The 21,539-nt window shown below is 41.0% G+C and overlaps 2 protein-coding genes across 17 annotated transcripts in view; both read left to right on the plus strand.

The window, feature by feature from the left end:
• ddx46 (DEAD (Asp-Glu-Ala-Asp) box polypeptide 46) overlaps nt 1–21,539 on the plus strand; it is an 800,864-nt gene that overhangs the window by 588,250 nt on the left and 191,075 nt on the right. The window lies entirely within an intron of this gene.
• Nucleotides 1–21,539, plus strand: part of rapgef6 (Rap guanine nucleotide exchange factor (GEF) 6) — a 77,479-nt gene that overhangs the window by 24,578 nt on the left and 31,362 nt on the right. For 12 of the 16 annotated variants that reach the window (XM_073935544.1, XM_073935551.1, XM_073935547.1 and 9 more), the window contains one exon: nt 18,729–18,857. In XM_073935544.1, coding sequence (XP_073791645.1) covers nt 18,729–18,857 — 129 coding nt within the window. Of the gene's footprint in view, nt 1–6,029; nt 6,387–18,728; nt 18,858–21,539 lie in introns of those variants that run through there. The other 4 variants (XM_073935556.1, XM_073935557.1, XM_073935558.1 and 1 more) reach the window with 1 other exon arrangement.

Raw genomic sequence — 21,539 nt, forward strand, 5'->3', positions numbered from 1 at the left:
TACCGCCGAACCACCAGGGGCCGCCCCTCGCTCTTAAATGTGAGTCTGTTAAGTGCTTTCGCTTTGTTTAGGCAAGAAAATTGGGGAATGGATGAACTAAATTGCCCGTAGTGTACGAGTGTGAATGCAAGAGTGTTTGGGTGTTTCCCAGTGTTGGGTTGCAGCTGGAAGCGCATCCGCTGCATAAAACATGTGCTGGATAAGTTGGCAGTTTATTCCGCGGCGGCGACCTTAGATTAATAAAGGGACCGAAAATGAATGAAGGGGGTCCCTATAAAGACATGACGAAAGACTAAACAAAAAATTAACACAATTACAACACAGAAAACCCCAAACCTCACGGACCCTCTCCATAACAATCAGAAATCATCTTAAATAATCACTGATCAATGAACAATACATTAAATTAGTCAGGAGAGAAGCAAATCACACACACACACTCACACACACACACACACACGCACACACGCACACACACACTCACACACCACACACACACACACACACACACACACACACACAGTATATATTTATATTATATAATTAAACCTATACACCTCTTTTGGCATGTATATGCATATACTGTATAAACACTCACATGCTTACTTATCAAGAACTTATGAAATATGAAATCATATTGGTCAAATGGGTCTCGCTCTTCAGGTTGTTGTTTGAGAAAGCTTCTGGATGCCTGAGTGTGTGTTTCAGCAGCAGTGTTGATGTGCTGTAGTGGAGTGACTCCAGTGGAGACAGAAGCAGTGGCTGTAGTGTGTTCAGTATAGTGAAGTCTCAGCCCGCCTGAACTCTCTCAGCTCACACACATGAGAAGGAGCTCTGCGGCTGCTGCTGCTGCTGCTGTTTCTGCTGCTCTAATTTTAGACCATGACATCATGATGGTCCGCGAGACCCTCCCAGCTCCATACACTCACAGCAGAGGACTGCTCTCTCTCTTTCTCTCTCTATCTCTCTCTCTCTGTGTGTGTGTGTGTGCATTTTGTAGTTTTTGTCTTGTTTCTAGGCACGGCAAGACAGTTTATATAGCAGATTTGCATCCCAAGTCTGATGCTGTACAAGGCGAGCTACCAAGCACACTGACCGTGATGGAGAAGCCGTCCATATAGAATAGTTACGTGCGAAAAGGAACAGAAGTTGTCTGCGTCATCATATCGCCCTGTAGCGTTCGTTTTACACACTAAATGCAGCTGGACATACCCTAGAGCACATATTTCCACAATTGATAGTTTCAGCATTAGGGGAACGCCCCCTGGTGGACAAAACGTTACTGTCTCTTGCACAGGCTAATGAAGCCATGAAGCTGGATATATGTTGTGCAACTGGTATTAACCAATGAGAAACAGGCCTGCACTGTGCTTCAGCAGAAGTCCCACATAGATCAACCAGGACGGAGAAATTGATGAATATGTGCCGAATGTTAGCATCGTTAACCCTAAAACATCTGTGCTACTATAACTGTCAGTGCATCTGTGTGATAAACTGAAATCATAGACTGTAAAAGATATAGACGTGGTATCTGTGATGTCACCAATAGGTTTCTGAAGAACGCAAAAGAAGCTACAAGTAGGCGTGGCCAACTGACCAGTGGACCAGTGGATACCAAATAAGGCAAAGAGGCGGAGCGTGAGCGGAGCAACAGTCGCCTGCTGGCATTTTGCTTAGACGGGCTTTTCTGTGGGAGAAACTCTGAATACTTCATTACCTGCGACTCGCTTGTGTTCTGACCACATGTGCTCGGCTGTTCACTATATCAATGAAGCGTTTAGACTTTTAAAGACACTGCTGTAACACACTGAGCCACTAAACAATGTTCTTATGACGGTTTTCTTATTACTAGAGGAGGAAACTCACATCACTTCCAAACACTTCAGATATAGTGTGTGTTAGTAAATGCAGGACTATTGATGAACTCCAGCAGAACACTGTATGACGACACTTCAGATGACTGATCTAGAGCCTACAGCTGATCAGTCTGGCAGATTCTGGAGTGCAGTACTGCTCTAAAGAACATTATAAATGATCCTAAATCAAGCAAATACATGTATAGAGATGGTGTCATATCATCTGATAACTGTAGGAAATAATTCCAAAGGGCGACTGACTGTGTAAAGCCACATAAAACAACACAAAAATGCCATGCATCTGCAGAGTTCAGCAGCTCATCAGCCGGAATCTGCTGAGGGGACTGTGACCAGCGAGACCTAGCTGTTACTCAAATGGCCACTCCTTTAATGATGCAGATGTAATAGACACCTAATATAAAGGAAATGGATGAGTTATAAAAATTCACCCCCTCACAGTTGTCATGAAGGGTAATATTAGCAATATACACCAAAATCATTCTTTGTAGCAGGTTGTAAACACCTTTTTTTCTGCTGTGAAGTCTGCCATTTACACAGTGGGCTCAATAGAAATCTGCTCTATTCTGGAGGCAGGACTAGCGGAATGAGTTGCAGTTTCAGTTATTTCCATATTAGCTTCACTAGGGAGAGCAGGAGGGTGACGCTTGACTGCAGCGCAAAGTAAAAGTATAAACAGCAGAAGTGAAGAAACAGATTTTCCCGACCAGTAAATATTAATGTAAGCAAAAGAAACCGACAGCAATTCTAAAAGCAGACACTTACACACTATAACACCATCACTGATGACTGAATCTCTGAGGAATATCCACAAGATTACTGTACACAAGCCTGGATCATAGCTCTGACAGACATGTTCAATAACTGACAAACAGCAGCATATGGAGAGCAAGTGTCCACAATGTGTCTCTGAATTATTCTGTTGAGAATGGGATAGAAATGTCCTGAAACTGATGTGAATATGAGCTGTTTGCTCAGTGTAGCCGCCATCACGGCTCAGTTTCTTTGTCCACCAGGTCTCAGAAAATGTCAGTGATGTAGTGCTGCCCGTATCCTCACATGACTTAGTGATAATGTGATTTTTACAGTGTATATTGGTTGATGAATGTTCAGGCGTGCTCCTGTCAGTGTGAACACAGAATAATCAGAGCAGCTGTTAGTGAGTGAGGGCTGCTAATGTTACTGTCCGCCACAGCTCACAGACTACAGGAGGACTGACCACCAGAGTCCTGACAGGGAATGAAGCTCCTGCATACACACACACACACACACACACACACATACACACACACACACACATACACACACACACACACTCACACACACACAAACACACACACACACACACACACAAACACAAACACACACACAAACACACACACACACACACACACACACAAACACACACACACACACATACACACACACACACCCACACACACCCGTCGATCCACCAACACACACACACAAAAACACATGCAAGCACACAGACACACACGCACACCTGCAGACAAACACACAGACACACACACTCTCTCTCTCTTACACACACACACACTCACACACTCAAATGCACACTTACAAACACACATAATCACACAATCTCTCACACACACACAAACACACCCATCGATCCACCAACACACACACACAAAAACACATGCAAGCACACATACAAACACACAGACACACACACTCTCTCTCTCACACACACACTCGCTGTCAGACAGGAAGCACATCCTGTCTGTCATCTGTTTACCCTCTTCATGTGCACCGCAGTGCTGTTTCTGTGCTCAGTAAACGTGACTAAAGCAGGTCAGCTGTGCGCACACACACACACACACACACACACACACACACACACACACACACACACACACACACACACACACACACATCAAGCTTATTTGCCTAATTAAGGATAGTTAATGATCATATCAGTATGGCATTGTCAGTTTATAATGCATACAGTACAGCTGAAGTCAGGATTATTCACCATCTGTAAAATGTTCATTATTTTCCCATTATGACTTGCCTAATTACCCTAACTTTACCCTAATTACCCTAGTGAAGCCTTAACATGCCACTTTAAGCTGAACACTAGTGTCTTGAAGAATATCTAGTCTAATATTCTGTGCTGTCATCATGGAGAAGAGAAAAGAAATCAGCTATCAGAGATGAGTTATTAAAGCTATTATTATTAGAAAGATCTCTGTTAAACAACATTTGGATGATCATTAAAAATAATAAAAAATTCACATAAAGGAGAGTCATGTTGACTGTACACTTTACTAGATGGATTAAAAAGAGTTTTAGGATGTTAATTATTATTATTATTATTATAATTAGGAGGTTCCACTCCAACACGGGGAGAACATGCAAACTCCACACAGAAATGCCAACTGACCCAGCCGGTGCTCAATCCAGCGACCTTCTTGCAGTGAGGCGATTGTGCTACCTACAATAAAATTAATTATTATTATTATTCATTTATTCATTTTCTTTTCGGCTTAGTCCCTTTATTAATCTGGGGTTGACACAGCGGAATGAACCGCCAACTTATCCAGCATATGTTTTATGCAGTGGATGCCCTTCCAGCTGCAACCCAATTATTATTAGTATTGAAGTAATGTAAAATGTGTATTTTCCTCCTGAACGATCATTAATCAGGCAAATGGGTTGAGCAGACTGAGTGTTAGTAGGTCAGCATGTGTTGAAAATGTCAGAAAATCAACCCGTGACGGTTGTTTCCTTCTTCTTCTTCTTTGAGGTTGCATTAATAAAGCATACTGCACACATCATGATGCATAAGAGTCCAGACATTACACAAACATAATATCACAGCTCTTCCAGTCTGAGCTTTAAATAAATCAACAATAATAATAAATACTTGTGATAATCAATAATAATAATTACTGCTGGTGCATGAGGAGAAAAGCACTTTGTTGATGTTATGAATAATTTTTATTATTAGTTATAATGCACAATAAACTCATAAAGTGGAAACACAAACTGTGAACATTTAAACCACACTCTTAAAACATTCAATTAAACATAAATGCTGTCTTAGTGTTCAGCACTGTGGCCTCACTGCAAGAAGGTCGCTTGTTTGGGTCCCGGCTGGGTCAGTTGGTGTTTCTGTGTGGAGTTTGCATGTTCTCCTCGTGTCCAAACACATGCGTTATAGGGGAACTGATGAACTACACTGCCCGTAGTGTATGAGTGTGTGTGTGTGTGAATGAGTGTGTATGGTTGTTTCCCAGTTCTGGGTTGCTGCTGGAAGGGCATCCACTGCGTAAAACATATGCTGCAATAGTTGGTGGTTCATTTCTCTGTGGCGACCCCTGATGAATAAGTGAGTGTGTGCGTGTGTGTGTGTGTTAACTGGTCTGGGTGCTTGTGTTTGTGGATGTGCTCTTCACAGCGTCTCTGATCGTGTGTGAAGGTTTGATCTTGATGTTTGGATGAAGATGCGCAGTGAAGGTCTAAAAGAGTGAACGCCTGCAGAGTCTCCATCTCAGGGTGTTTCCCGCATCAGCATCTGATCTGAGATCTGCAGCAGCCCATAATATTCGGGAAGCTCCATGTGCTGCGCTCCCATTGGCTGCCTGCGAAAGAGATGATGTCATACTTCAGCTTCTGAGGAGAGCAAAGCAGATCTGCACATCCTATAATCACACACACACAGAGAGAGATAGAGAGAGAGGTGTGTGTGTGTGTGTACAGTATGTGTGTGTGCTTGTTTAATGTGTATATATGTGTGTGTGTGTATACTTTGTGTGTGAGCACATGTGTGTATTTTATGTTTGTGTGTACACTTCATTTGCATGTACGTGTGTGTGTGTGTGTGTGTGTGTGTGTGTGTGTGTGTGTGTGTGTGTGTGTGTGTGTGTGTCATAGCTCAGTATTGTGTGTTGTCCACATGTCTGTCACTCTCCTCCTCCTCCTCCTCTGTTAGCTCTCTGACAGATGCAGACACACGTGTGCTGCTCAACTCATGCATTATCATAACCAGTCCCACCGCTAATGTATGCGCGCAGTCATTGTGTGTGTGTGCGCGCGCTGGTCAATAAATGCGCTCGCGTTTCCTCCAATAACGCAAAGCCCCTCCCCCTCCCCTCCCTCCGCTCAGGTGATGATGTCATGCTTTCTGCCAGATCCGTCCTCAGCCTCCAATCGATGGCTGTGTCTGCAGAGCGCGTGTGTGTGTGTGCGCGTGTGTGTGTGTGTGCGGGGATGCGGAGCTGGATGCTGCCGCTCTGCATTGTGGAGACCTGCAGAGAGTTGTGCTTTGCTGGAGTGAGGAGGAAGTTTTGCGGAGCGCTGATGCTGTTCTGTGGATCTTCTAATGCCTGATTCTGCTGCTGTTTGACCTCAAGTGTGTGTGTGTGTGTGTGTGTGTGTGTGTGAGCATCTGCGATTTCTTTCACTGGGAAGTTTGCATCTGTTATTTGGGAAATGGCTTTCCTGGTGCGTTGCTATGCCAACTGCCTGCAGCCGTGGTCCTCCAAAGTAAGTGATGTCATCATTAAACCGCTGCTGTGTGTGTTTGTGTGTGTGTGTGTGTGTGTGTTTGTGTGCGTGTTTGAGGAGACGCTTGCTCTGCTGCAGATGCCAGTGCAGTTTAATTGTGTGTTTTTTTCATGCATCTTTGCTCATCTGCTGATTTTACTTCTAATCTTAATCTCAGATGATGATGGTGATGATGAGGATGATGATGATGATGATGATATTTAGTTTGTTTTGTTCAGTAAAGCTGTCATGATCTGCTGCTTTATGAGCTCTTCTTTTCTGTTGTTTTTCAGTTCTTTGCTATATACTGTAAGGTGTCTGAATGCTTTGAATGGTGGCAAAAAAATCTAATGGCTTTATTTATAATATTAATAATAATACATATTATTTATGTTATCGTTATTATAAGTATTGCTATAATTATCATTATTATTGTTGCTAATTTATTATTAATATTATTATTATCATCATTATTATTGTTAATAATAATATTATTGTTATAATAATAATCATAATAATAATCATAATTATTATTATTATTATTATTATTGTTATGATTGTTATTGCTATTATTATTGTTGTATTATTGCTGCTAATTTATTATATAATATTATTATTATCATCATTATTATTGTTAATAATATTATTATTGCTGTTGTTGTTATTATTATTATTATTATTATTATTATTATTACTATTGTTGTTGATGTTATTATTATTATTATTGCTGCTAATATATTATATAATATTATTATTATCATCCTTATTATTGTTAATAATATTATTATTGCTGTTGTTATTATTATTATTATTATTGTTGTTGTTGTTATTATTATTATTATTATGGTTATTATTATTGTTATTAATATGGTTATTATTGTTATTGATATTGTTGTTATTATTATTATTGGTTATTTTGTTATTATTATTGTTGTTGTTATTATTATTATTATTATTATTATTATTATTATTTCTGTATGATAGCTGGGTGTTTGTATCAGTGAGTGTGTTGTTTTCTGAGCAGCTCTGACTGCAGATGTCCCTGTATAAATAATCAAAGGTGTTTCCCCAACCCTGTCCTGCATCTGTTATTGTTCAGTTCAGCGAATGGTCTGCTGTGATTGGCTGAGAGTGACGTGGAGCCGCTCAAACTGTCAGTGTTTCACTCTCCATCAGTGTGTGTGTGACTCTAAGTGATTATTGACTCTCGGCGTTATCTAAGATCACACTTCACACTGCATCACGCTGAGAAACTCTGGATGGAGATGATTGGATGTAGAAAGTGGGCGTGTCTCATGAAGGAGTTCAGACTCAGATATTACGTCATGGTCAATGATTATGAAGGATATGATGGAAGTCTGTGTGTTAGTGTGTTTTAAGCTCTGGTTTTCTCATCTCCATCAAGCACTCTTGCATTATTGAGACTGTACTGACACAGACATCAGTGCACATCCACACTTCACTCTGTTCTCTTGCGCCAAAGGCTCCAGTGTTGACCTCCTCCTTATATACAAGCGGCCGCTGCCTCATTCTCATTCACTGCCATTGATTTTCAGACATTAAAAACGGCTGTTTTGCTGCTTGATGTTGAAAACTGATTGCAAACTGATGTGCCATCATCTTCTCCACGAGTAAAGCACTAACACAGCTTGGCACATTGCTTCATATTTGCCTTGGACAGACAGCAAATGCACAATGCGGGGTCTTAAAGAGTATTAAAAGTTGATAAATCAATTTAGAGAAATATAAGGCCCTTACATATGATATGCAGTCATTGTAGTGTGCACATCTGCCATATTTCTGTCATTTCCATATATGGTGCAGCCCTAAATATGGCTTAACCCTCAGAGTGCAGAGGTATGGCTAAGATGTTTAATTAAAGGAAATAAAGCACTGCTTGTTTGTTTGTTTGTTTGTTTGTTTGTTTGTTTATGACATTGTATGCTGTAATTGACACAGCTGAATGCTCAAACACACTCAAACACACAGCGCTCAGCATAAATGAGTACAGTTGCTTTTGACAATGAACATTAATGTGCATTTCCCAGTGAATATACACTATATATGCTGGTGCTTTTAAATAAAGCACTATTATTAAACTGTTACATCCATTAAAACAACAGTTTGTTTACGAACATCTTCAGGAAGAGACAGATTTCAATAGAGGAACAGCAAAACACTATAATGATCAAACTAAATGTGTGTGTTTTATATTTCTCTTGATGTTTCCTGTTTACTAAAATTGTATTTCATATTCCCCCAACATATTCATTTGTGTGTAGCAATGTTTAGACTGTGATCTTCAGTTTACCTGTTAGATCGGTTTGTCTTTGGTACTGACTAATCTAATGTGTATCTGCACATATACTGTATATTACTGTAGAGAACGTTACTGTGGAGACCCTGATCATCTATGATCAGCACTCTATGTCACAACGCTGCTGGTAAATCTTGATGTACACAGAGGACGGTGTCTTCAGCCAGTGTAGGAATACAGACAGTAAAGAATACGCAGGATCTGTGCTGTACAGGGATTGTTCGGCTCGTGATGTTCCAGCGAGCGGCTCCGGCTCATGCTGTGCTCTGATTGGTCCAGCTGGAAGAGATCCATCATTCATAATTCAGCATCCAGTAATTGGCCTCGGCTTTGTGTCTCTGGGCTCCATTAGTGTCCCGCGGTCTGGCCATCTTTGAACTTGGCAGCGTTATTGCAGAATAAACCTCTGAAAGCCTCCAGCAGAGACAGTAGATTTCCCCCTGTGTGCGGAGATGACGCTCCGTGTTGTTTCTCAAAAATCAGCTGCTTTATTTGAGTATAAGATGATCAGTCCTGCATCTGGAGAGCAGCGTTCAGCTCAAAAACGAGAGATTCATTCATTCATTCATTTTCTTGTCAACTTAGTCCGGTTATTAATCCAGGGTCGCCACAGCGGAATGAACCGCCAACTTATCCAGCAGGTTTTTACGCAGCGGATGCCCTTCCAGCTGCAACCCATCTCTGGGAAACATCCACACACACACTCATACACTACAGACAATTTAGCCTACCCAATTCCCCTATACCGCATGTGTTTGGACTGTGGGGGAAACCGGAGCACCCGGAGGAAACCCACGCGAACTCCTCACAGAAACACCAACTGAGCCGAGGCTCGAACCACCGACCTAGCTACCTTGTTGCTGTGAGGCTATAGCACTACCTACCGCGCCACTGCATCGCCCCACCGAGAGTTTTATTGATTCATCATTAACCCTTGTGTGCTGTTGGGTCGTTTTCATCCACTCTGGCCTGATTTTCAGTCTTCATTTGGCCTCAGCTTTCTCTGTGTTTCAGCCAGGGCCAGAGCAAGCTGAACTGCCGCTCTAGGCAGAGGACGATCACGCCGCCCTCAACCCCAATGTGAAAACGAAAGTGACCGGTTATGAAAATGAAGTGAGGTATCGCAGAGCTCTATTCTGCTGCCCTATGCGCGGATATAACTGAGGATGCGCGGGTGTCGCAGACCTGTATTCTACCGTCCTGTGCGCGGATATAACTGAGGATGCGCGGGTGTCGCAGACCTGTATTCTACCGTCCTGTGCGCGGATATAACTGAGGATGCGCGGGTGTCGCGGACCTCTATTCTGCCGCCCTATGCGCGGATGTAACTGAGGACATGCGGGTGCTGATGGAGGTGTCACCACCCTCTCTATTCTGTCGCCTATGTGCGAACATATGTGAGGACGCGGGTGGTGAGGGAGGTGTCATGGACGCCGCCCTCTCTATACTGCCACCCTAGGCGGCTGCCTAGGTCGCCTCTATGGACGCGTCGGCCCTGGTTTCAACAAATGGGATGATCTTTTCATGACAAATCTTATTTTGACACATAATTGGGGAAAATGCTTGGGAGTTTTTCAAAAAGGGCTGCACGGTGGCGCAGGGGGTAGCAGTGTCGCCTCACAGCAAAGAACATTTCTGTGTGGAGTTTGCATGTTCTCCCCATGTTGGCGTGGGTTTCCTCCAGGTGCTCCAGTTTCCCCACAGTCCAAACACATGCAGTGGCTTCTCTCTCTGTGTGTGTGTTAGTGTGTGTCAGCAGAACAGTCTCCGTGTAAGTGCAGTAGTGTTCTTCTCCTCCAGCTTAATTGAGCGGTGTAAAGGGAATGTGTTGAGGCTAATGCTGGGAGTATTGATCCCGATCGCTCACCTTCCTGTCCACACGACACCCTAAACCTCCCTGGACAGCAGATAAAAGCTCTGCGCATCTGCTGGAGGATATTCAGACACTGAGACGCTCCACTCGCTGATGGACAGATCAGAATTATTATACAGTTACAGCACTTTACAGACATTAATACATAACATTACATAATATCATATACAAACTGCTGAACTAATCACCATGAATTGCATCCAAAATAAAAGTTTGTTTTGACATTACACACACACACACACACACACACACACACACACACATATATATATACACACACACACACATATACACACACACACGTATACATACACACATACTGTATGCATATATATCTTTATATACAGTTGAAGTCAAAATTATTCACCCCACTTTGAATTTTTTTTTCTTGTTTAAATATTTCCCAAATGATGTTGAGCAGATTCAGGAAATGTTCACAGTGTGTCTGATAATATTTGTTCTTCTGGAGAAAGTCTGTTTTGTTTTATTTCTGCTAGAATAAAAGCAGTTTTTAATTGTTTAAAACCCATTTTAATGTCAATATTATTAGGACCTTTAAGCTATTTTTTTTTTAAAGACTAAAGAACAAACCACTGTTATACAATGACTTAATTAATTATTTAATTATCTATAAATAGCGCCTAATTACCCTATTATTAACAGGGAGCGAATAATTCAGGAAACTAATAATTCCTACTTCAGCTGTATATGTATATGTGTGTGTGTATTGTGTATATTTATTCTGTATATATAAATACACACATGCATGCATATATTTGATAAAATGTTTATTTATATTTAGATAGTATATATATATATATATATATATGTGTGTGTGTGTGTGTGTGTGTGTGTGTGTGTGTGTGTGTCTATATGTGTATTACACCAAACACAATATCATGACAGAAACATTTAAACAGCAGCACTGCACTCTCAAAAGGCTTTTACTCTAATTATGCATATTAAAACACGCATTAAAGCTCTTGAACATTATTAATAGGCTACTGAGGGACGGATGTTGTTGGTTTGCACTCAGTTTCAGTTCTGACTTTTGTTTTCAAAGCATCTGCTGGTTATTTTATTTTTAAGGTGAACTATCTGCTGCTCTTTCAGAAGGGGGATAAATGCAGTGTAAAATGTGTTGAAACTCCTATAGAGAGCATCAAACACTGAATAAAGCACATCATCAGTGCCTGAGGTGGTCATGGTCAGGGTAGTTTATGCTGTTGTTCTGCTGTGACGTTGTGGAAATGGAAACTAGTTTCTCATTCATTCGTTCATGGTCTTTTCGTCTTAGTCCCTTTATTAATCAGGGGTCGCCACAGCGGAGTGAACCGCCAACTTATCCAACATATGTTTTTACGCAGTGGATGCCCTTCCACCTGCAACCCATCTCTGGGAAACACCCATACACACTCACTCACACTCGTACACTATGGACAATTTAGCCTACCCAGTTCCCTTTATAGCGCATGTGTTTGGACTGTGGGGGAAACCGGAACACCCGCAGGAAACAGATGCGAACGCAGGGAGAACATGCAAACTCCACACAGAAACACCAAATGACCCAGCCGAGAATTAAACCAGCGATCTTCTTGCTGTGAGGCGACAGCACTACCTACTGCACCACTACGTCATCTGAAGCTTCTAAAACAGATATTTGGTGTGTCGCTGTCGCAGATGTTTATGACTGAAACTACCTTTAACATGGAAAAGAGCTTCTGTCGTGTGATTTTACTGCACTTGTGATCTTACTGCACTGTACTTGTGTTACTCTGGTGTTTTGAGTGTGTGAGTTTGAGGTTAAAGTTCATCTGTGGTGTGTCTGGAGTGTGAAGGTGCCGTACGGATGCTCTGTTCACACCGAGCACATGCTGTGAGATGACAGCTGCTTTACCCTCGGCACAGCACTGCCTCCACACACACTCTATTAACACACCGTACACGAAAACTGACCCAAACGTCAATGCCTACAATGATACAGTAAAAATGTGAAGCTTCCTCATCCTCATATGCTGTACACGGACTTTTACTTCACGTTTTATGATATTTTGTTGACATTACAGCTGGCACGGTGGCTCAGTGGTTAGCACTGTGGCCTCATGGCCCATGAGCAAGAAGGTTGCTGGTTTGAGTCTCGGCTGGGTCAGTGTGTGTTTCTGTGTGGAGTTTGCATGTTCTCCCCGTGTTGGTGTGGGTTTCCTCCGGGTGCTCCGGTTTCCCCCACAGTCCAAACACATGCGCTATAGGGGAACTGATCAACTACACTGGCTGTAGAGTATGAGTGTGTGTGTGTGTGTGTGTGTGTGTGTGTGTGTGTGTGTGTGTGTGTGTGAATGAGTGTGTATGGGTGTTTCCCAGTACTGGGTTGCAGCTTGAAGGGCATCCGCTGCCTAAAACATATGCTGGAATAGTTGGCGGTTCATTCCGCTGTGGCAACCTCTGATAAATAAGAGACTAAGCTGAAGGAAAATGGATGAATGTTGACAGTACTCTGGCTCTTTTTATTTTTCATTCATCAGTGATGTGCATTCGAGATTTATGTTGGATCTAATGCTGATAAATGATGTGTGTTGCATTATTTTATGAGTGTTTGGTCATGATGGTGTTCAGCAGTTGTTCGTCTTCTATATATTAGTGTGTTTCCCTGTTTGTGGGTGCAGTTGTTTATTATGAGCTGTGGGTCAATATTTTCTCATCATCATCATCATCACCTGTGTACGGTTGTGTTTGTGTGTGTAACAAAGGTGCAGTGTGTAGCATTAATACTTTAAAACACTGATTATTTTTACAATAAATTAATGAAGTTTACTGTAAAATTCTGAAAATCATTTCTACCATGTCCTCTGAGGTCATTTCTGGCGTCCACAGCTGCTGTTTATTATCCTTAAATGTAGAGTTTTTGACAGTGTGTCTTGTGCTGTAAAATGTGAAGTCAGCCTACACAGAGAGTATGTGCACTCAGAAACACGGCTTCTGCTGCTTATTTATAATGAGCTGAAACAACACAATTCTGGAGATGTCTGAGGGTAAAGTCTAGATCATTGAGGTGGCCGTTGGTATAGCAGCTTTTTTATGACACTGTATAACAATAATTCATATTTTACAGTACTGTGACGCTTGGGTTTAGGGTTGGGGTGTTATACTGACACACTGAGGAAGGCATTGTGCCGAGATGTTGGTGTTTTTAAATCACCTGAAGACTGTACGAAGCAACAGTACTAAGCAATTGCTTGATAAGTGTGGATCATTGTCTTTTGAGTCATTTAATAGAGAACATAAATAATACTCGATACAGCTACTGTTTTTACAGTATTGTGACGGTTGGGTTTAGGGTTGGGGTGGGGGTTGACGTTAATAAAATACAATAAATGGGAAATTTAATCAATAATATAAATAATTCTGGTTAACTTTCGACCATAACCATATCCAATCCACCAACAGGCATTTTTGGGACACTTAATTTTTAAATGTTCAATCCACTTACATTTGGAAAAAACTTTTTTTTTATTTTACCTGTATATCTGTTTGTGTTCGGACAAGAATTTTGTGAAACCCTTATTTTTTTTACTGTGTTTTAAAAGAATTTTTGGGTGAACTATCCCTTTAAATACAGTTGAAGTCCTCCTGTTATTCACCCTCCTGTATTATTTGCCCAGCTGTTTATATTTTTTCTCCAATTTCTGTTTACTGGACAGATTTTTTCAGCACATTTCTAATCACGATAGTGTTAATAACTCATCTCTAATAACTGATTTATTTTCTCTTTGTCATGATGACAGTAAATAATATTGACTAGATATTCTTCAAGACACTAGTGTTCAGCTTACAGTGACATGTAAAGGCTTCACTAGAGTAATTAGGGTAAAGTTAGGGTAATTAGGCAAGTCATTGTATAACAGTGGTTTATTCTGAAGACTATCAAAAACAAAACATAGCTTAAATAGGCTAATAATATTGACCTTAAAATAGCTTTAAAACAATTTAAAACTGCTTTTATTCTAGCCCAACTAAAACAAATAATACGTTCTCCAGAAGAACAAATATTAGACAATATATAAATATTAAAAATAAATATTAAATATTGGAGCAAATACTGTGAACAATTCCTGAATCTGTTTAACATCATTTGGGATATACTGGGAAAAATAAATAAATCACAGGAGGGCGAATGATTCTGACTTCAGCTGTATATTCAGATTGATTTCATCATGCTCTGAAAAATACCTCAAAACAACACAATGAATGTCCCGCTCAGCTGCCGTAGTTGCACCGCCGCGTCCCTTTAAATCATGCTTTACTATGTTTTGTCGGGGCTGAGCGCAGTACTGGCTTCAACACTCTTGGCTCTGATGTTGTTTCCTGCTCGCGCCCTAAACAGTAAACAAGTGAACACCAGGATGTGTCTGATCTTCATCTTGATGTCACGGTCAGTCTAGACGTGAGTGCGGTGGGACTCATGAATAATTCAGCAGCGTTCCCACAAGGACAGAGCTGAAACCTGCTCAATAAAGCATCCGCTCCGTCTGTTCCTTCTTCAGGGTTACAGTCATGCTGTTGATGTGTTGATAAACCTCGGCAGCTCTGTGTTTCCATCCAAACATGTGAAACAGGTTTATGAGCAAAACTGGAATATCACATACAGTTGAAGAGGGAATTATTAACCCCCCTGAATCCCGTATTATTAGCCCAGCTGTACATTTTTCCCGATTTCTGTTTAACGAAGAGCAGATTTCTCCATCACATTTCTAATCATAACAGTGTTAATAACTCATCTCTAATAACTGATTTATTTTCTATTCATCATGATGACAGCACATAATATTAGACTAGATGTTCTTCAAGACACTAGTGTTCAGCTTACAGTGACATGTAAAGGCTTCACTAGGGTAATTAGGGTAAAGTTAGGGTAATTAGGCAAGTCATTGTATAACAGTGGTTTGTTCTGTAGACTATCAAAAACAAATAATAATAATATTGACCTTAAAATGGTGCTTAAACAATGAAAAACTGCTTTTATTCTAGCCGAATTAAAACAAATGAGACTTTCTCCAGAAGAACAGATATTATCAGACACACTGTGAACATTTCCTCAATCTGTTCAACATTATTTGGGAAATATTAAAAAAAAAAAAAAAAACAATCAAAGGGGGTGAATAGTTCTGACTTCAACTGCAGATCATCAGTGAGCAGCAGCGTCTCCATCAGCGCTGCACAGTAGAGCATCTCCTCCTCAGCTCCTGCTGCTCCTGCACAGATCTCACTGAGGGACGTGGAGTCTGCTGCACTGTGGGGATTCTCCGCTGTGTGTTCTCCTATAATAAATCAGTCAGAACACCAAGACCAAACGCAATGAACACGGTGAATGCAGTGACATGAGCACAGACGGATGCTCAAGACAGTTCTGGAGGGAATAATAACAGGAGAAGAAGAATACTGAAGCACTGTGATGACGGACTGATGCGGGACTGAGACCTTTTACAGTCATCACAACAACATCTCACATCTGACACACCAACATTAATGACGCAAACACCCTCACACACACATTTATATTTGTCAGATCATCTGATCAGCTGAAACTACAGCACTGAAGAGCAGACGCACACGCATGCTACAGCTGATTACAGCACAGTTTAAGAGCACTTATTATTATCAGACACAGAGTTCATCCTCTCCAGTTGTGTGCTTTATTGTCATGTGCATTTTTCAAAATGTATGTGCATCTATATGTATAATATTCCAAATTCAGCATAATAAATATGTAGATGAAAACAGAGCTAGTGTTTTAGGGTTAAGCTGAGCGCCAGTGTTGATGATGTGCACTGCATGTCATGCTTTTCTTACTTACAGTTTCTGCTGTTTCTAGTCCAAATATCTAAAAAAATAAATCAAGAAGCATTTTCTAGACAAGCAAAAATATCAACCCAGACTCATCCTGAAAATGTTGTCCTGCAGACGTTTCTGGAGACCACGAATTATGTAGCCGGAGGTATGTATGGCTGCATTTCATTTTTTAAGCGAACGCTACAGGGCGGTCGTTCCTTTTGGCGCTTACCAGCTGAGCGCTTACCTCCGTGTGGAGGGCATTCCTGCCGCAGCCAGTTTGTCCAGTTAGCTCGTCGTGTACGTCCGCAGACTTGGGACACAGAGAGGAGTTGACCACGACGACATGTATGGGGAAGAATGGTTCCAGAAATCACGTAAGACAAAAACAGTATTTAAAAGATAAACAGAACGAGTGAATAACAGGTGAGAATGTGGTCAAATCTGAAAACGTGATAAAAATCAGACGAGGGCTTTTCTACTTCTGGACGGCTTTTGTAAACCTTCAGTTGGGTTTAGGGAAGTAAGCGGGCGGGCGGGCGGGTCCATTGGTAAAATTGGTTGGGTTTAGAGAAGGAGCAGCGTCGGTCGGTCGGTCGGTCGATTTGCCGGTCGCCCAGTCAATCATTCAGTCGTTCATCAGCAGCTTCTGGTAGGTTTACGCGAGAACAGTGCAGATGCGAATGGCACTCGCACACAGCGGCCTCTCGCGGATTCCCAAAAACAAAAACTGCAAAAATACACACATCCCGGGACCTATTTCCCAGTCTCCAGAAACATACGCCGGACTACGTTTTCAGAATGAGCCTGGGTTGGAAAATACTTGTTTTCAGAAATAATGAGTCAAATGAAGTGTTTTTACCTTAAAACAGGCAAAATAGCAGAATAAGCTAGTTTTCCCTTCTGACATAAGAGTATTTTGTTTCCCCCATTGTCAGATTATTGTGCTTGTTTTCAGTAAAAATTCCTTTAATTTTGTCTCATTATTTCTGTAAACAGGACAGGATGTTTACTTGTCTGTAAAAGGCTTCTTGATTTCAGAATGTTCAGATATTTGGACTTTAGAGACAGACTAAACTTGTAGGTAAGAGCAGCATGTTTTGCGTGTGGGCCAGCATGTGTTGATATTAAATCTCTGGCATGATTAATTAATGCTCAGGGCAGAGCCCCTCGCCCGCCGCTGTGTGAATGAGCACAGTATGAACACAGTAATTAGCAGCTCCTCTGCTTTGCTCTAATGACATCGTTACGTTGCAGATGCCCTTTACACAGCTTTACACCGCGGTCCGGCTCATTCACTGGATTACAGACTCGACGCACCACATGCTGCATTCAGCTATTAGGCTTTCTCAGATTTGACCTTTCATTCATTCATTTTCCTTTGCCTTAGTTCCTGATCTACCAGGGGTCGCCACAGTGGAATGAACCACCAACTATTTCAGCATATGTTTTACACAGCGGATGCCCTTCCAGCTGCAACCCAGTACTGGGAAACACCCATACACACTCATTCTCCCATACTCTAAGGTCAGTGTAGTTGATCAGTTCCCCTATAGCGCATGTGTTTGGACTGTGGGGGAAACCGGAGGAAACCCACACCAACACGGGGAGAACATGCAAACTCCACACAGAAACACCAACTGGCCCAGCCGGGACTCGAACCAGCGACCTCCTTGCTGTGAGGCCACAGGGCAACCCCACTGAGCCACCGTGCCGCCTTTGGCCTTTCATGTAGTGTGTAATTCCCTTATTCTCAACCTCTCTGGAGCATCAGATGTGACCCTGGAGCTTTGGAAAACTCTAACATTGAGATATTATGTTTTGCTGCATGATACTCTGTACTGCAATATGTACATAATTTCACCAGATGATCTGAATCTGATGTATGTGGGAAGATTTCCTTCATGTAGATCACCTGGGATGATCGAGTCCTCCATGCGGTGCATCTGCATAACATATAATCAATCTAAAATTGAACAATCTAATGTAAAATAACACAGTCATTATTGCATTGATAATTTTAAAAATAATGTTTAATAACTGGCGGTTCATTCCGCTGTGGCATGGAATGAATAAATGTTTAATAACATCTTTATCTTTTACATCTTTACTAAATATTGTAATCCTGCGATGTGCAAATGCATATGCAAACACAATTCATTCATGTTCATCATCAGAGGCTGCTGGAGATACGCACACACTGCTGAGGTTAAACCCTGTATGAAAGTGGTTTGTGCACAACATCTCCCCTTGTGCTTGTTCACTGTCAGTGTTTTCTCACTCTCTCTGCATTATAAATTAAACACTTCCTTTCTGTTCCTCACAGCTTCCTGGTGACCTGAGCAAGATGCACCTGACGGACCACCCACATCAGCAGATGCACATGGCCAACAGCCAATCAGGATGCAGCATCGCCAGCGACTCAGGGAGCAGCAGCCTATCAGACATCTACCAGGTGCGGCCACTTCCTCTTCCTGTTCATACGCCAGACTCTGAGCTGTGTGTGGATCCGTGTCTGGGTGAAGTCTAGAAGGGATACAGCTTTTAAAACACTGGACAATACCACTGAGAGGGTTGAGTTAGTTTAGATGTTAACAAAATACGATTTAATGGGTAAATTGATAAATAATATGAATAATATTATCTTATAGTTAGGGCCGGGTTAGACTTTAACAAAACACAATAATAAACAATATTAATAATTCTTGTTAACTCTCATCCGCGGCTGTATCCCTTCTAGCAACAACCCTGTTTCTCCTGGAGCTTTTCTGATGGATAAGCCCTGCTGCAACAACATACACATGAAAACGAGACACTTCACTCATGCCGAGTTCAGACTGCAGGATTTTAGCCCAGATTTTTAGTCGCCGACAGGTTTTAAGAAATCGTAGACAAATGCCTGAAATCACGGGCAAATCGCTGCTCGTGCACGTGAGTGTCAATCACACAGTGTGAACTATCAAAGACGCCATCTGAGAGAATCGGCGATGAGTTGCCGATGCCTGTGAGATATTTGGCGTGCTGAACATCTGGAGCTGTCGGCGATACAAATCATGCCTGACTGAAAATAACATCAGCGATCGCCTACAGCCAATGAGAGAGCAGCATTCACCTGTGTGTGTGTGTGTACCTGCAGGCCAGCGGGAGCTTGAGGGAGAGGTTAAAGCGCTCAATTTAGGTTTATTATTGGCTTTAAGACATCACTTTTCTGGGTTATTACAAGACAGATTTCATGTGTTTGTATATGACAGTGCAGGAGTCCATCTATTAGCCCAATGACGAAACTAACAGCATGGTCGAAGGTTTAATGCATGTAAGCCTTTTCTAGTGCTTCTGAAATTTCTTTTTTTACTTATTAGTATTTTTATTAGTATTAATATTTATATTATTAGTTATTTATTTATATTCGTTTTTTAGCTTCGAATTCAAGCTGACTCTTGGCAGAATACAATTTTACCTGACAAATAAAATGTTAAGTTTTGATTAATTCTGGAGTTTTGCGAATTTATTGTATCCAGTAGATTACGAGGAGTCTTCATTACCTTTATAGTGTGGCATAAATTGAATTGATTAATAGGCACATTTGATTATACGTAGCCATAGAGAGCCTATAACATGTAGACCTTTTAATCATTTAACCACTGAAAGTAGCACAGAAAACATCAAAACTCTAAATTAAATCATAAATGATGAATGTGATCCGTTTTTACAATTATCAAAATATAATAAAAATTTTAGGATCATTTAAATTGGAGTCAGATTGAATTCGGAGCTAAAAAACGAATATAAATAAATTCTAAAAAAATAATGAAATTCTTTTCAGAAGCACTAGAAAAGGCTTACATGCATTAAACCTTTGACCATGCTTCATGTTTCGTCATTGGGCTAATAGATGGACTTCTACAACAGTGCAGTTGTTCTTCAGCATCTGTAACTTGATTTATTTGAGCATTAAGCGTTCCAGAAGCTGAAAGTGTCTCCTTTTCTCATGATACCTACTGTTTGTAGCTCATGGAGTCAACAACTCTCACCATTTTCATTTAGGTGGGTGTGAATGCCCCGAGTGCAGAGCTGGCTGACAGGTCACGGCTGATTTCTGAAATCATAGAGAGTGTAATATTTGAATGATAATAATAATAATAATAGGCCACTCAATCAGAATAGTACAGTAATTATACGTGTAAGTGTATGTCAGTGAACAGGCCAGACTGTTCTGTCAATACAAGTCAAGTATTTTAATGTCAAGTGTGAGTATATTTCCGAGAAGCACTTAAAAAGGAAGTAGACTGGAAATAAAAGTGGAAAAAAAGGAAATAAGACTGAAAGTTTGCTTTCTTATCGTTTAGTTTAGAAGAAGTGTACTGTAGCACACCTGATTAAACTTATTCCTCATAAAGGGAAATCTCTTGAGGAGAGATCACGCTGACATCTGAACTGAAGTGAATCAGCACTGAACTCAACTGAGCTTTGAACTCTGATTATTACACAGGAATACTTGATTCTGATTGGCCAGTCATGAAATTCCAGGGTAGATAAAGTAGATCCTGGAGGTTGTTATCTCAGAATAAAGCGCTACAGGTTTATCAGCAGCGGTTAGATAAGACTGAAGGGTTTATTCTGCAAAAACAACCATCTATTAATGGACTTGATCATGATTATTATATGGATACTTGCCAGAAAATATAATACATAGAAACAAAATATTGATAAAGCCTTAATAGTTTATTAACTCTTTAATTAATTGCAAAGCTAACAGAAACAGCTGAATGCAGTATACACTAACCCGTAACAAAGTGAAGCACGCAGTGATAAAAGCATGTAGAGCTAGTTCAGAGTGCTGTAATGAAGAAACGATTTACCTTTAGAAAGCTGACGCACTGTAGGTGAAGGAAACATGATTGGACCATTAAAATGCTGCAGCCAGACTCCTGACCGGCAGTGGTGAATACGAACACGTGTCGCCGTCTGAACTCCTCTCCAATGGTTACAATTGTTACCTTGTAGTGTTTGTTTTTAAAGCACTGCCATGGTCCATCTCCACCATATCTAGCTGACATCTTGCATTCATTCACTCCACCCGGGTCTCTCAGGTCTTGCATTGATCTGTTCGCAGATATGAGTCCAAACAGACTTTAGC

This window comes from Danio rerio, chromosome 21, assembly GCF_049306965.1.
Source record: "Danio rerio strain Tuebingen ecotype United States chromosome 21, GRCz12tu, whole genome shotgun sequence".
Lineage (NCBI taxonomy): Eukaryota > Metazoa > Chordata > Actinopteri > Cypriniformes > Danionidae > Danio > Danio rerio.